This window comes from Colobus angolensis, unplaced genomic scaffold (genome assembly GCF_000951035.1).
Source record: "Colobus angolensis palliatus isolate OR3802 unplaced genomic scaffold, Cang.pa_1.0 Scaffold147, whole genome shotgun sequence".
NCBI classification, from domain to species: Eukaryota; Metazoa; Chordata; class Mammalia; order Primates; family Cercopithecidae; genus Colobus; species Colobus angolensis.
The window spans coordinates 6,209,399-6,226,648 of record NW_012114566.1 but is presented as its reverse complement, the minus strand read 5'-3'; the positions used below and the strand labels follow the sequence as shown (position 1 = coordinate 6,226,648).

The following is a 17,250-nucleotide window of genomic DNA, read 5'->3' as shown; positions in this document are numbered from 1 at the left end:
ACCATTTTTATTATGCTTTTATAATAAAGCCAGGTAACATTGAGAGAATTAAAATGGCTTTTTCTTAGCAGATTACTGGGTAAAGATTTTTTCCCCTTGGTTCTATTGTCTTAAGAGACTAGGAGCTGGAAATGGGAATAGGTTCACCAATCCTTTTTCTGAAAACACCTCTATCTTTTACATGATATATATCCCCCTAGATCCTGGGAATATGTTGTAAACTTGTAACAGATGGTGATGAAGCCTCCCATTTTTATACAATACGTTGTTTAAGATTCTGCATCTACTATATGTATCTTCCAGGAAAAATGACCTTGAATGAATGAAGTCATAGTTTGAAGGAAAAACACCCCACAGACAGAGTGGAGTAGAAATGACGATTCCATTAGGTTTTGTTTTGTTCCCTTCAGTAAGATGAAATAATTTCAGATGAAAAACAGAATGCTGAAATAGAGTAATCAAAGGTCATCTTTTGAGGTGTGCCTTTTAATTGTTCCTGAAAAACCCGTTACCATATTCTGTACTGAACAGAGACGTGTGGAAGGTGGGATATCACTGTCTGCGATTCGGAATGCTATTTGCTTAACTTGGGTAATGTTGGGGGCTTACCAAAAATTGTTCTGGCACAACGTCTACCAGCATGAATGTTAGGAGGGTTCTAACACTGTGAGTGCTGATATTTTATGAATGTTTTATCACTGGCTTGAAAACAAGAAGTTTGCACTTGAATCAACAGTATGTCAGACAGACAAAATATTAAAAAAAAAAAGAACATTAGTGAGAATTACTAATGTCCCTATTGTAAAAACAAACTGAAGTTAATAAGAAACTTGATCCTCTTAACCGATTAACACAAGTCAAGTTTTAATTGCATGGCTTCTCAGACAAATCGAGTGGCACTGCTAACTTGAGTATTGGTTGTGTAGAGGGTGCAGTAATGGGGGGAACTGCTGCATATTCAGTCACCCACCTCTTTTCTCAACAGCTTCAATGCATTGCTTTACAAACCACGGAACTGTGGAATTTTCACGTTCACACACTTTGTGCAGATGAGAGCCAAAAATTTGATCTGCAAAAGAAACAAAGATGAGCTTCATTAAAATCCAAGCTTGCGTTGTTCCTTAATTTGATTCTGTTTCCATATCCACTGCATGCTGAAATCTTCATCTTGCATGGGAATTGATTTTTTTTTTTTTTTTTTTTTTTTTTGCTTTATTTCCAAAGTGTCTACGGCAGACATACAAAGATCACAACTCCCTCTTTTATGGAACAGGATCTTGGCCCCAGAGTGAGAAAACTGACGCTCAGCCATCGATTAGCAGGGATGACTGTGTAAGTTATAGTCTCTCTGGGCCTTAACTTTGTTGTCTATAAAGGAATGACAAAGAATTAAGAAAATTTCTGCAAAATAATTAATCTTAGTGTTTTGGTATACTGAGTGTTTTAGAAGAAGTTTACCAGTTAACGGTTATAAAAATTACAATGTTTAGGATATTACAATATTAATTTACAATATTTAATTTAAATATTAAATTATAATATTTAGGATATTCGTTCTGCAACTCAATAGTATTTGAGGAGGCAAGTTCTAGGAGACTTGCTTTGAAGTGAATTACTTAGTATTTCACCTGCCTTGAATGCCCTTCCTCTTCTCTAATTTAACTATCACCTTTCCTTTAGGGTTCAGCTCAGATCACACTTTCTCCGCTAACCCCTTCCTATCTCAGCTTTGTGTCATCTGTGACATAGGTTCTTTGGAATACCAGATCCTCAGACTGTTAATAGATGATTCAGGGAAAAGGGCCTGCGAACAAAATGGTTTAGCGTCATTAGGTTCTGCAAAGTTAGACAGGTTTAACGTGTATTTATTTTTAGAGCCTGTGATATGCCCATGTGTGCTGTGAATCTCCATGAGGGGTGGAGGATGCATTATCTCCCAAACTTATTTGAGCAACATCCTTTGATTTTCAGAGAGCATGTTTCCAGACTAATGTTTACGAGAATACCCACTGTGAAATCCGAGCCTAGCCCTCTCGTTTGGAACATGATTGATGCTACCTTACGTTGTGTATTTACATTTATAATAAATGGAATAGACTCTCTCAAAGCAGATTGAGTGTCTGAATCATCTATGTTTTCAACAGTGCTTAGCACAGACTCTGGCCTGCAGTATTTACAGATAGATGTTTGTTTTTTATAACTGTGGTAAAACACACATAACATAGAATTGATCATTTCTACCATTTTAAAATGTACCATTCAGTGGCATTAAGTATATTCACAATGTTGTGCAACCCTCACCGCCATCAATTTCCAGGTTTTGCTATTGAGATAGTATCTGTTTATTACTGATAATGAAGCAAATATTTAGTGGGTCCAAGGGCTTCCCATTTCACTCAGAATGAAATCAAAGTCCCTACTGTGACTTATAAGATATTACATTATCTGACCTCCACTAATAAATTGATTTTATTTGGGTCTTCTCTCCCCGTCTTTAAATTTGTAATAGCCCCACATTGCTGTTTCTTGTGGCTGCCAAGCACTCTTCTACTGCAGGGACTTTGCATTTTCTTCTTCATTGCTTTAGGTCTCTGATCAAATGGTATCTTCTTATTGTAGCCTTTCTTTCCTACCATCCTTTAAAAAAATGGCTCCACTCCATGCCATTCTCTATGCCACTTTCCCAGCCTTACTTTTCTTAGAACACATATCTCCACTTGACATATGAGACTGATATGTTTTCTGCTTAGTTGTTTCCCTTGCTTAGAATGCAAAAGCCAGGAGAGTAGGAGTTGTATCTCAACCATTTATTATTGGATCCTGAGTACCTAGACAGTGTTTGGCACATACTAAAAGTTCAATAAACATTTGTAGAATGATGGACTACAAGACATCATCTTAACCATCAGTGGAGGTAGTCAATAAATTTTTTAAAGTAAAATTAGATAGAATAACAGATAATGCTGTTCAGTGATATGTATTGTTATAAGGGGATACTCAAAATGGAGTATAGAGAGAATTCAATGAATCATAATTTTCATTTATTTCTTAGGAAAACACAATGGTTTGAATTGCTGACAACCCAGCATGGAGGGAGCAATTAAAGCTAAAATACTATTAATAACATACTCCAGGCCGGGCATGGTGACTCACACCTGTAGTCCCAGCACTTTGGGAGGCTGAGGTAGGTGGATCATGAGGTCAAGAGATTTAGACCATCTTGGCCAACATGGTGAAACCCTGTCTCTACTAACAATACAAAAATTCGCTGGGCATGGTGACATATGCCTGTAGTCCCAGCTACTCAGGAGGCTGAGGTAGCAGAATTGCTTGAACCCCGGAGGGAGAGGTTGCAGTGAGCTGAGATCGCGCCACTGCACTCCAGCCTGGCAGCAGAGTGAGACTCTGTCTCAAAAAAAAAAAAAAAAGAAAAAGAAAAAAAGAAAATACTCCAATGTGGAAATGTGCATTTTTATCCAAGTAATAGAAAGCAGCTCAAAAGACATGGACATAGTATAGAGAAGTGGGAAATAATAATGGGCATTTGCTTTGAATACTTTGGTCAAGTAACAATGACTTGTTCAAAACACTGTGTAACCACTCTAAGAAAGAATGACATAAAATATTATGTAGCAAAAAATAACCCAGTAGATCAGATCAAATGATTTACATTGTCTGGAGATTACAGTCAGGAAGAAGAATTGCTATAAAGTAAAAAACCCATTAATTGATTTTATTACTCAAATCAATTTCACAAATATTATCTTCTATCTTTACAGCAATGAGGTAGGCGTATTGAGTTGTAAAAACAGTATCAAGAAGTTCGTAATATTATGGGAACTAATGAAAGTATTCAAAGAATATACAAAAAAAGAAAATAGCAGGTGTCATAAAAGGTACTGAATGCTAAGAAAAATGTCCTTTAGTATAAGGTCTTTTTGTGTCATTTAGTGTAGATGTAGTATGTAGTGTGTGTATGTTTGTACAACAGAGAGTGGGAGACAGAGAGTGTTAGGAGAAATTGTTTTGTTTTTGTTTTTGACAGGTGGATATAAGAAGATACAGACAAGAGCATTCCAGGTCTCTTTTATTCATTTAGTTATTTGCAAAAGAATGTCTTGAGTGACTGCACTCTGTTTAGAGCTAGGAAAGGCACTGGTAATATAGCAACAAAGACTCATTCCCTATTTTCTAAAACTTTGCCCAGTAGAAACAGTATATAAGTAAATAGGTAAGAACATTTTATGAGAAAACTGCTGTAACTGGGGAAACGCAGAGGCAATGTGGGAGAATGTGGTGCGGCACCAGACTGGCCTTGAGTGCTTCCCTTCTCTGAATAACTGAATCCTCAAAGATAAGGAAAGACAAGTAAAAGAGGGAACAAAGAGCATTTTGGGAAATGAAAGGAAATAAACAAATGCTTGAATGATGGGAAGAATGATAGGAAGACTGGGGTGTGCTAAGGAAAACATTCACTCTTAGAGAAATCTTGATGTATCAAGTTATAAAAGAGATGGAGGTTATGTTATAAAGCATCTTAAATTTTGCCAGGTAGGTTAAATTATTTGAGAGTGTGCAGATACCATTGATTTTCTACATATAAGTAATTCCTCTCCCACCTTCTTTCTTGTTTTTAGAAGCCACTCATATGACAGAACTTGAAAATCATCTTTATTGATTTTTACCTGCCCTGCAGCTTTGGGTGATTAGATAACTCTGTCAATGAAATGTCTAGAAAAGTGACTCAGGACCATATAGGAAAATATTTTTTCCCCTGAAGAAAGGGATATGTAAGAAGTCTTTTTCCTTTTTTTAAAAATCCATCTTTGAATATCATTTTGCAATGATGTGATACTTGGAGCTATTGCAGCAATCTTGTCACCACGAGACAATGAGTACTAAGAACAGCAGCTAATGTATTAAAAATAAGCAACAAAAACCTGAGACCCTGAAGACATGTCTGAGCTTTTAAATCAACATTAAAACACCTTCTCTAGACTTATTTTTATATGAAATAACTCATTTTTAACTAGGTATTCCATTATCTGCAGCCAAAAGCATATGATATGACATTAGGAAGTGATTGTGGTTTTTGAGTAAAATGAGCATTATAATCATACTCTACTTGAGAAGGTTTACTTGGTAGTACTTTGTAAAGAAAAGGGAGGGTGGGGGGTAACACAGTGGGCAAGATGAAGCACAAGGAGATTAGTTAAACAACTAATGTGATTGCCTAGGAAAGATGTTATGAGGACCAGAATCATACAGGATAAGGGTGTGATAGGTGTAATCACTGTACACAATCCATCTTGTCTTCTCTGAATTAGATGTATACATTCACCTCGTTTGCCATGGAACCATCTGGCACAACCTACTAGAGTGTGCAGAGTTTATTTTTCCCCATTTCTTTGATATTAGGCTTGGCCAAATGTCTTCTTTGGAATGATGTAATGTGAGTGGAAATGTGTCAGTTTCAGACTGAGGCCTTAAGACGCATTGCAGATTTCTACTCATCCTCTTGCTTCTCTGCTATTGCCAAAGCAAAGCCCTTCAGCCTGGGCTCCAGAATAAATACATATGGCATAGAACTGAGGCCAACCTTTAGTGAAGAGACAAGTCCAGTCAGACCTGCAGCTTAAAGCAGAGCAGTCCAGTCAAGCCTGCACCACTGACACATGAAAAATAGATGCTCCTTTTCATATGCCATAGAGATTTTATGTTTGTTTGTCATGTAGCAAGAGCTTACTCATATAGGTGGTGATGAGTCCACGTTTTTGGTGAAATATGATCTAAGCTATGCTGTGAGAATGAAAACAAAGAGGATTGGCAGGACATGGAAACTAAAATTGAGTGAACAAAATAGAAAAAAGTTCTAAATTTGCTAAGAATGTGGAGTTATGCCTTCAGTTTAATTTCAATCCTCAGGAGGAGTCTCCAAAAAAAAATACTTTCACCTTAAAATTTAAACTATTCATGCCTTACTAAATTTTATGGCACCTCTTCTGCACTCTCTCCAGATGAATCCAATTCTATCCAATTCCATTCAGTGACTCTTTAGTGAACACCTACCATGTGCTCCGTGTTGTAAAGAATGCAAAGATTGCTTTATTCATTCAGTAATGATTTCATGCAGGTTATAGGCCATACACTGTGTGCCAGCCTGAAAATGTAATGATGCACCATCTCCTACAGTTTAGGGGAACAGAATAACTCTCACAAGCAGCTACAACATAATGTGACTAATGCTATTGCAGATATGTGTAAAAATAATAGAGAGGGTTTATTGTACACTACACTAAGCCAAGCAGAACTCAAAGTACTTCATATATTTTAACATTGAATTCTCACATGCACCCGCAATCCTTCGAGCTTTGATACTATCATCATCTTCATTTTACAGAAGAGGGAACTAAGGTCCAGAGATATCGAGTTATTTTTGAAAGGTCACAGAGCATTAGGCTCTTGGGGGAGGGAGGATGGGGACCTGAACTAAGACAATAAACCTGACATGGCAAGAAGGAGTGATTCAGTGGGATCTGGCAAGTGGGTGTAGCAGGTGAGCCGGTCCACCAGGTGAAAGTGACTTCCAAGCTCCTTGCTTGAGGGGAGAAGACAGAGACACAGTTACTTGAGGGTCTTGAGAATGGAAATGGAATTTAGACATTAAGAAAAGCATTTCAAATGCAGCAGAATGGTAATGAGAGATAAAGATGAAAAGTGTTCACTGGATTTGGGCAACTTGAGGATATTAGTGACCTTAAGAAAAATGGTTTCAGTAGAAGAGTGAAACTGAAAGGCAGATAGTTGTCATTAAAGACTTGAAGAGAAGGTGAAGAAACAGAGAAAGAAAATAGACTCCTCTTTTAAGAACTTCAGAGGTGAAAAGGCTAGCATATGGGGACTAATTAGTTATAAGGGGAGATAAGACCTGGAGAAGGATTTTGAGTTGTAGTGAATGGGAGAGAATTTCAACTACAGGGTATTTTTTATTGCCAGGGAGCTGGGTGAAGTACACTGCTGATTATTTTTAGTGGTTATGATGTTGGAAGTGGGGGAGGTACATTACTGCCACTTACTGGGTGGTCCAGGCAAGTGCACCCAGTCCCTCACAAAGGAAAAACTGCCATTGGTGTCTTGGTGAGTAAAGAGCCTAGACATCTTGAATTTCACTAGATAGAGGGCAAATGTTTGCTTTCCCCAGTTATCAGCAAAGCCAAAACTGTTATTCTCACTTATAGCTCTTGAAACTCGCTGTACTCTCCCAATAAGGTGGGGCTCTGGAGTACAAGAATATAGCATCCCAGGAGAACTTGGTTACATCAAAGGTCACCATGTGCCCCAAGCTTGACCAAAGCAATGCTCCTTCTACAAAATTTAGCGTTTGGATACTGAGAGACTAAGGTGATTGTTTCTAGGGATGTGAACTGTAGGCTGCCTACACTTAAACCCTGGGGGCTGGGACAGCCATTTGGGAAGATGCTTATGTGCCACAGATGAGTGGACACAAGAACTGGTTTGCAGGGAGAGGCAAATGGAACAGATCCAGCTCAGCTCCTGACTTTCCAGTGCCTACTCCAGGCACTTTGTATCCTTGCCATGGTTCTTGCCATACCCATGTCATGAGCTCCATGAATATCATGATATCCCCTCCTACCCATGTCAATAGAACTCTTGAGTAAATTTCTGTTTATTGCAAGCAAATACACTTGGCAAAAATATGGATGTAGCATTGGCCAAACGTTTCAAGAAAGGGATTGTGGTCACAATAGGACCAGGTTTGGCAAAATAGCTCAGTGGGATCCACTGCTTACAGATGACACTGGCTAGAAAGAGTATGGCAAATATCAATTGGTTTTGCTGGTCCTGTGTCTGTTCTCCTGTCCTCTGGCAAGAACATCCTGAGATTCCCTTGGGGATGGTTCTTTCTCAGTTTGCTGCCATTTGTTTTGGGTAGTGATGACTCCACCCCCTCCATCTCCAGTGACAAACATGCATTTTATCTTCTTGGCCACAGTAATTGATTCAGACATGAACATGTGGCCTGAGCGGATCATGTCAAGTAAATCCTGAGACTTTATCTGCTGTTACTGGGAAAGAGGAACCCTCTTTTCATGACAGATGTTAAACTATGAAGATATGAATCTGATCTTCTAGAAGTTATGCTGCCACCTCTGGAAGAATGGAAAACAGAGCTGAATGATGGAAGACAAATATTTGATAGCATATTGAACTTCTAAATCCAGTCATGCCTGAAGCTATCCCTGTCCCTTGGACTCTTCAATTAAGTAACTCAGTAAATTCCATTTTGACTTTTACAGTTTGGACAAGTTTCTATCATTTACAGTAGAAAAAATCTTGACTACAACATTAGCCGTTGACAGACAATGAACTAGATAATTGAGAAGAGATGATAATGCACATCAGATGGCTTTGCAAAGTCAACAGTGCTGTCCAAAGAAAGGAAATCGTAGAGATTTGACTACATTGTCATTGTTGAATTTAAGCGCTGTTGTAGGATTGCTCTCCATTTGTAAATCTAATACACCTACAGTTCCATACACCAAGCAGGACAATTCAATGACAGAAATCTATTTGAACCACGGAAACTTCTATCTTAAAATAGTATTAAAAAAAGGGAGGGAGAGAGAAGGCGTTCTGTTTTCCAGGCAAGTCTTAATGAACTTTATCCCCTAAATGCCCATGTCTCTTGTCCTGGAACAACATTAAGAATTATTTCTATTCTCCTCTTCATTACAAAATAAAAGGAACACTTCCAGAACCCTGAGTTCCTGACTTCCCACCTATATTCCCATCTGTGTGCTCATTGGTAATCCTTTCTTCCTCTCTTAACAACCATAAAAATATGCATGTTATTCAGAAAACAGTTCTTGCTAGGGGAGCCAACATTTTTGGAATCTTCTGCAAATGCCTGTGACCTTGGCCAGTGTGATCATTCTACCTTCATCCCACCGTTTCAGCACTTATAACCAGGGGTGGCAGGATATACATTGGTTAGAAAAAAAATTCATTTTCTGCAATTTTTCTTTGAAAGCATCCTTTGGTGAGAAAAATAAATAGACCTTCCACATGACTGCCCTTATAAATCATGTTGTTTATATAATGAATTAGTGTTTAACTAGAGAATGGTGGTTTTTAATCTTTAAGCTCTCAACCTTTTGATCGATTTAGTTAGTTCATCAGCATAACCAGGTTAAGTCTTCCAGATTACAAATTAGTTTTATTCTTCCTCATCACTGCTATATGTTTTTTGACAAATTATGGAAAGAACACCCAGTAATGGGATCTGTGTCAGTTAGATTCCAAATGAATCAAAACTACGAGGATAACTGCTCAATAGAGGCAGTTAAATGTTCAAATAATGTGACGGTGTTATCATCATTTACGCAGGAGACAGTCTCCACAGGCTTTTCAAAAGGATGTGACTCTGCTTTCAGGAGAGAGGGCCATTGCAGAGATTCTAGTAAACTTTAAAACGGAAGAACAAAGCACCTAGAAGGACACACACATGAGGAATACAGAGGGAAGCAGAAAACAATAATGGCAGCCCAAATGGCTCAGTCACAAAAACAAATCAGACAATTATCCAACTATCATGGTAATGATGTATATTGGTTAAGGTTTCTGGCTGTAAACAACAGAAAAACACAACAACACTGTGGCTGTCTTAAGCAAAGGAAAGTTTATCTGAATGATGTTGAGGGGTGGAAGGAGGAAGGATTTCAATGAATTTATGAGAGGCTAGGGGACCAGTCTTGGAGATATTTCGAAATCAAGATGCTTAGCGGAGCCACGAAATTGAAAGAAGGAGAAAAAGCGACTGTCTTCTAACTCTGGTAGCCAGGTCAGGGTGCTCATTTCATGGCCACCACCAGCATCAGCATTGTCATAATAACTTCCAATCATCAATCGCTCTAGATTGGAAGTTTCTCTAGATGATGCTTCATTGATCAGGATTATGTTATAAAAATAATGGGTGGGGAGAGAAAATACAACCCTCCTAGTTTCTGTAGTAGGTAGCATTCACTTAGAATTTTTCTCCCACAGAAATGCTACACATATGAGCAGATTATTTCCTAGTAAGTTGCTATAATGGAGAGGCAGTGAATATTGGAAGACAAAACAGTATTCAAAACATGGGTGATTTCAGCAATTTAATAATTCCATCTTTTGATTTTAAACTATAGATGACATTTGTTTTTCCTTTTGAGAACTACTGGTTTTCAGCACAAAACTTTTAGATTGCTTATCCAAGCATGCTGTTTCTGTTTCTACTTTTTTTTTTAAGACAGAGTCTTACTCTGTCACCAGACTGGAGTGCAGTGGCGCAATCTTGGCTCACCGCAACCTCTGACTCCCTGATTCAAGTGATTCTCCTGCCTCAGCCTCCTGAGTAGCTGGGATTACAGGCATGCACCACTATACCCAGCTAAGTTTTGCATTTTTAGTAGAGATGGGGTTTCACCACATCGGCCAGGATAGTCTCGACCTCCTGACCTCGTGATCCACCTGCCTCGGCCTCCCAAAGTGCTGGGATTATAGGCGTAAGCCACCATGCCCAGGCTCTACTCTCACCTTTTATATTTTCTCCAGTTCTGTTCCCACCATCTTGTCTTTTCCTTTAAAATGCTCATGACATGAGCCCCATGTCATGTAACTTTCCCAAAACTTTACTGAGAATGTTTGGGTCTCATCAAACCTAACAGATTCTAAAGTCTCTAGTGATAATGACATTATCTACTATGGAGAGACTAGCCTGAGGGGAAGAGTATCTTCTTGAACAAGGATAGCTGAGTTGCTGTAGTTTTCAACTGAAGCTGGATATTTGGCTGCAGGGGTAGCAACCTTTGACCAAGGCAGCCTGAAGATGAGTTTCAGGGATGGGACTGATAGAAGAGCAAAGTTGTTCCCAGCCCTTTCTATTTTTTCTCTTTATTCCTTTTTCAGGCTTCCAGCAGTCTTCAGTTTTCATAGTTTCACTTCAATCCTAAACAGTACTTCTGTGAAGTACCCATTGGCCCCTTGTTTTCAGCTCCTAAACTCACCTGCAAATAGATGTCAACCCGATTTTGGTCTGACTAGTGCAACAGGTATTTTGGTGAGTACATCAGCCAGGAAGAAATTTGCATCTTAAAGAGTTATTAACCCACATGGGACAATGTGCATGAAATTCTTCTATATTTGTCTACTCAAGGCAAAAACTTTGTCAACACTTTGTACCTACCTCTCCCACCCTCTGCTAATCTAAAGCAACATCACATACACACACACACACACACACACACACACATGTACGCCAGCACACAGAATCACAATGGCATAGAGAATGGTTTGACCAAGTAAATCCTTTATGCATTTTTGGGTTTCTTCATTGAATCTAACCATCTGTGAGTATTTTTCAATGCCTACTGGAGATGGAGCAGTGAAAAGAACACTCTCTGTCTTCACAGAGTCTATATGTAAGTGAGGAAAATAAACACAAAAACACATTAACATATAATATAATGTCAGATGGTGATAAGTGCTATGGAAAAAAATGAAGCAAGGCAGAGAGACAGAGAGCTATTGATGCTGCCAGGGAAGGCATCTCAGGCAATGGCATCTGAGAAGAGACTAGTGAAGTCACCAACTGAGCTGTGTAAATACAAGGGGAGCAGCAAGTGTATAAAACTGCTGGTGTAAGCCAGGTTCCTTAGAGGAGGAGCAGGAAGGCCTGCGTGGCTGGAGTGGGGTGAACAAGAGGAAGTATGGCTGAGGACAAAACGTAAAAAGTATCCTCAGGGTCAAAACAGATAGTAACCTATAGGTCACAATAAGGACATACATTAGATGTTAAGAATGAGTTTCTTCTAAGTAACTGGAGATTATGGAGGAGGGGAGTGACATGATATGATTTACATTTATGAATGATCCTTCTCATTGCAGTGTGAAGCCTAGATTTAAGGGGGTTAAGATGAGAAGCAGGAAGTCTAGTCAGGGGGGAAGTGAAATATAGGAAGAGAGGATGGTGCTTGGATAAGAATGATTGCAATGGAAGTAACTAAAAGTGGCTGAATTTGGAATATATTTTCAAGTGGGATCTGCTGATGAAGAGACAGAGTAGAAAGCGGGGGTGACCCCAGGTGGCACATGGCGGGATATTTCCCGAGACGGAGGACACATGGGACCTGAAGAATCAAGGATTACTCTAGATAAATCTGAGATGTCTACCAAGCACCTCAAAAGACATGAAATCGATATTTGAATATGCAAGTTTGAAGTTAACTGATGTTTTAAGTCTGGAAAGCATCAACCTCTAGATGGAATTTGAAGCTGCATGAATGGTATATTTCAACTCGAATGTTTAATGTCCAATAGACTGAGAATAAGAATGAAAAGAGAAAAGAAGTCCAAGGCCTTAACATAGGAGTAACCTAACATTCTGAAGCTGGGGAGAAGAGCAGGATCCACCAAAGGGGCACTCACTGACACGACAGTTTCAGTAGGAAGGAATAAGAAGCTGTAAATAATAACTCTAGTTAAACCACTGCAAGATTTCATGTCCAGCTTCATTTCTTATTTCTTTTTAACTCCTGGAAGTACGGTGTTCAGTAAAATAGTACCTGGTCTGCTACATACAGCTCACAGTCCAGTTGGAAGACATTAAAATAATGAAATTATGCTTTGGGATGAAGAGAAGGACTAATTGAGAATGACGAAGAAAGGGATAGTTTGTGGCACTGGTAACAGAGTTGAAAGAGTAAAAATGAGTACAAGTTTACTAAGTAGGGGAAGCTACAAAATGATATTCAAGGTGAACAAAACTTTACATGGTAGGAAAAGATGAATGCTGTTTCTTCTACTTGTATTTATATTTATTGCATTTATTATATTACATGCCTTCTGGTTGCCTAATGAGTGCATAAATGAATGTATGAATAGATAAAAAGAGAAAATTTACAAAAGAAAATTATTTCCTTTGATATTAAGACAGCTTGTTATAAAGGCTGTGTTTATTTTTTAAGGCGATACACCCTAATATTTCAATGTGTTTATTTTTTAAGGCAATACACCCTAACATTTCAATATTCTTTTCTTACAGACCACAGTAAGACAAATGAGTCTAGTATTTTCTCTCTGGGTTGTAGTCCCAGAAACTGATTTCTATCTAAAGATGGTAATATGAGGATTTGTGTATGAAGGAAATAGATTTTCATTTAGTTTGTTTTCATGTATTTCGAATAATTAACATGACTAAATTTTGTTCAGCTGACTGTTGATGTACATTGTGGATTGGTGATGTTTTCTGCTTTTCATTTGCCTATCATCATCTCATGAGAATCACAGAGGGGGACAGCAAAGGAAGGGAAGGGTAATACAATTCAAATATGTCACGTTTTGCTACCTTCTCCCATATTTGTATGCTCCTTACATACTTTCAATAGAAAACTGTCCATGAAATTCACATGCTCAGTTATATAACTTACTATAATCAATCTGAAGTTAAAACTTATCAATTAGGTTGTCACTTACTTGATTAAGTAGGAACTTTATAGGGGGATTAAAACTACTGTGAAATTATTAATTGCATTTGTTTGAGTGACAAGTCTAAGGAGAAAATCTGATACACAGAATTTATTCAGGTAATTAAAAATACTAAATGATTCATCTTCAAAGCACAACTTATATAGACTGAAGCTGGAAGTGTCATTCAGTGATTGAGAAGAGTTGAAAGATTGTTTTTGGGTGGGGAAAGTATAGAAATTTTACTCACTCCAGATTAAAGTAAAACCTAGGAAAGAAGACTGTACTTTTCCTAATATCAGCATAGATTTGTTAGAATCCCAGGTGGTACGACTTTAATTTATTTGCATGAATGCATAGTTCAATAAGAAAAGACTCAAATTTAGTTGGAGTAAAACTGCTTAATGATTTCAAATATTACTTTAATATATTAATATAACAGGTTTGAATTCGATAATAGAGTCTCTTTCATTTGGGTCTTAAGGGTGTTCTCAAAGCCACTAACGCTGAGTGTTAGGTACGCACTGAAGTATCTAAGAGGAAAGCACTTTAGGTTAAAAGCACTTTCTCTCTCAGCCTCGGGTTGAAAGCTATTTCAGGATTCTGTTAAAGGCATTCTTTAGTCCTCAGCTTCAGCTTAAAAGTGGCTTTGATGAAAAGTGCTTTGAGGCAGGTAAAGGATTTTTTAATAAACCATATTAAGAGCCAGGGAATCATGTGGTTCTGTGGAAGGGCTGGCTAGTTCCATGGAGGTGTGATGTAACCTCTCCTCAGGAATGTCCATTCCCCATGGGCTGTTCTGAGCACTGTGGTTTGCTAGTTATTCCTTGCAAAGAAATTGAAAAACATTTCCAGGAATGTAATTGGAGAGAAGTAGTTATGAGCCCAGATTAGTAGGCCATGATGCATACATTTCCGAAAACATTTTGTCTCATTTGGGCTTCCAGTCAAATACAGTGAGTGTTTCCCATTTTTCAGTGTCTACTGAGGAAAGTGACATTGCAACATTTCTAAAACGCCTTATCCTGTCCCAAAGTTGCCCTCCAAATTGAATGAATAGGTATCATGTTGTGAGATGCTGCTTTATATATTGCTCATTTTCCAGGTTTGTTGCATGCTTGACAGTTACGTTTCCAGCTACTGGGATCTCTTACGGAGGGAGAGGACATAGAGAGGGAATGGAGTATCTCAGTTGGATCTGCCTACTGAATTGGCAGAATGATGTTCACCACCACGGAGGCTTACTTGCAAGAGTTGATATTAGTTGGTAAAAGACAGTCAGGAGAAATTGTGGACTTCTGAGATATGGCAAATGGCATATGTACTGTGGCTAAGTCCCAGGGACTAGGTTTAATTTCTGTTGAGGAAAGAGCCTCAGACACAATAGAAAGAAGCTACATTCTCACCTTGTGAGATTCAATGAGTAAGAGTTGTTACTTCAGGCCCTAAAAAATTAGGTGCACCATGCAGGCAGGGTGGGGAGAAGAACAGCCTTTTTGTTTCCTTTGGAGACAACGTGGACTAGAAATTCAGTGGGATCCAGAGGGATGGAGCACATTCTGGCACATGGAAGGTTTTGCAGGCTTAGGAGCCCTGGCGAGTACCTGGGCAGGGCAGCAGGTAACTCTCAGAAGGTGCTGGCTACACAGACGAGGTGAGGTGCCTTCTTCAGGCAGCTTGTGGGTAGTAAGGGTATAAAAGAGAAGGAAATGAGAGAGAAGAACACGGTGGGGCAAAAGACAGTATTCATCAAATTGTGTAACACATTTCAGGAATTCCCTTGAGTAGCTGAGGAAGCAGAGAAAGGCTGTGTTGTGATTACACAGGAGGGAGCCATGACTTGGGACATTTGTGCCATAAGATCAGTGTTACCCATTCATACCCACAGCTGTGGGGGCCTTGGTCATTGTGATTACACAGGAAATAACTCAAAGTAGATAACAAGTACCAATTCCATAATATTGCCTTCTAGTGTGTCTTCTAGTGGAGCCAAGTTTTGGGGGTATGGAGCTGATTTTCTTGAGGCAGAATATTTCCTTTCAAGCAGGTCGGAATGTCTAATTTTGAAGGACGGAATCAAAACATATACATCTTTGTAGGCCCAGTGCCCAGCCTATGGCTTGCCACATGCTAGGTCCTCAATACATGTTTGCAAAATAAAAACAAATAACAAATATTACATGAATAACAAAATTGCCCATAAAGTAGAACACAAACTCCTAAGCTTGGGATTGTGCAAAACACTTGCCACAGACACTTCCTCTCATTGAACTCTTTACATTTCATCTAAGGCACTGTTCCTCAGGCTTTCCTACGATTGTGTACCTCAGACGTCTCTCCCATTTTTACACAAGTCCAAGGCTCTAATTCAAGGCTCAGTTTAAAGACAATAAAATGATAAAAGCATTAATCTTTCCCACACTTTTCCATGTGTGATTTCCCCAAATTTGTGACCTAAATACCCCTTAAAGCATTTGACATCTGATGTATTACACCATAGTTTTTGTGCATTTATCTTCCTTACTCACTTCCTGGGGACCTTGCTTTATGTGGCTTTGTATCCTCTCAGAATACAGTGGCTCAGAGAATACAAGTCAGTAGGCAATATGAATAACCATCACACCTGTAGCATAAAGAAATGCAAGCATAGCTTTTCATCCTCATCATTGGATAGTGCCTGAAAAAGTTATAATCACAGTCTAGGCACATAGAGTGTTCAAAATGCTAACTGTATTTTAATGCAATGTCACAAAAAATCCCATCATATATTATCTGTTTTGCAATTTTCAGAATGTGTTCTCTGCAGTCAGGTGAAGGACTGGCATGCAATACTAAGTACAATTGGGAGTAGAGTATAACCATTAATAGCTATTGTTTGCTACGCTACTTGCTTTTTATAAAACATTACCAGTCCTGAGAAGTATTAGCTGGAGAGTGTGAAGAAAGAAGATTTCATCATCTTGCCCAAATTCACAAAGCAAGTAAGTAGCAAGCCAAATCTACTTTAAAATTTGGTAATCTTTATGGTTCTGCAATACTCTGTTTTGCTAAATAAGTAAAATACTTACAGTTCTTTTAAATAGCCCAGGAAGAGTCTTGGTTGCCCCTGTCTTTCACTACAACCTATGACTTCCCATCATATACACCCAAGCACAAAAAGGAAAAGATTTTTTTCATGTATTTAATTATTTCAAGTGTGCTTTATGTACTCAAACATTATATAAAACTAATACAGTTATTGTGCTGTAGTATCTCTTTCTCCCAAGAATGAACTACATGTTTTCTTAGATGTTCTTTGCGTCTAGGATTCTAGGCTAGTCATAATGGGGGCAAAAGGCTGGGCCAAAAGACTAACCCTTCCCCAGCAGAGTCTTCCTAGACCACTCCTAACATACAGATAGTATGGCAAGCTGGTTAGCGCAGACTCCCTCTAGCAGATCTCTGACCGATGTCCATGGTCCTGGTCAGCAAATGAAACTGAAGCTCAACATACACATTCAAGGCAGCTTCTCAGAGAGTTGCATCTGGGAGGCCAGAAAGAATCCATACACAGGGCTGTGCACAGTGGCTCATGCCTGTAATCCCAGCACTTTGGGAGGCTGACGTGCGCAGATCACTTGAGGTCAAGAATTCGAGACCAGCCTGGCCAACATGGTGAAACCCCATCTCTACTAAAAATACAAAAATTAACCAGGCGGTGGTGGGTGCCTATAGTCCCAGCTATCCAGG

At 38.8% G+C, this 17,250-nt stretch overlaps 1 protein-coding gene across 1 annotated transcript in view; it reads right to left on the bottom strand.

The window, feature by feature from the left end:
- ARHGAP15 (Rho GTPase activating protein 15) overlaps window positions 1-17,250 on the bottom strand; it is a 630,040-nt gene that overhangs the window by 235,985 nt on the left and 376,805 nt on the right. Inside the window, exon 10 of the mRNA XM_011935698.1 lies at window positions 971-1,069. Within this exon, the coding sequence (XP_011791088.1) occupies window positions 971-1,069 (99 nt within the window). The remainder of the gene's footprint in view (window positions 1-970; window positions 1,070-17,250) is intronic.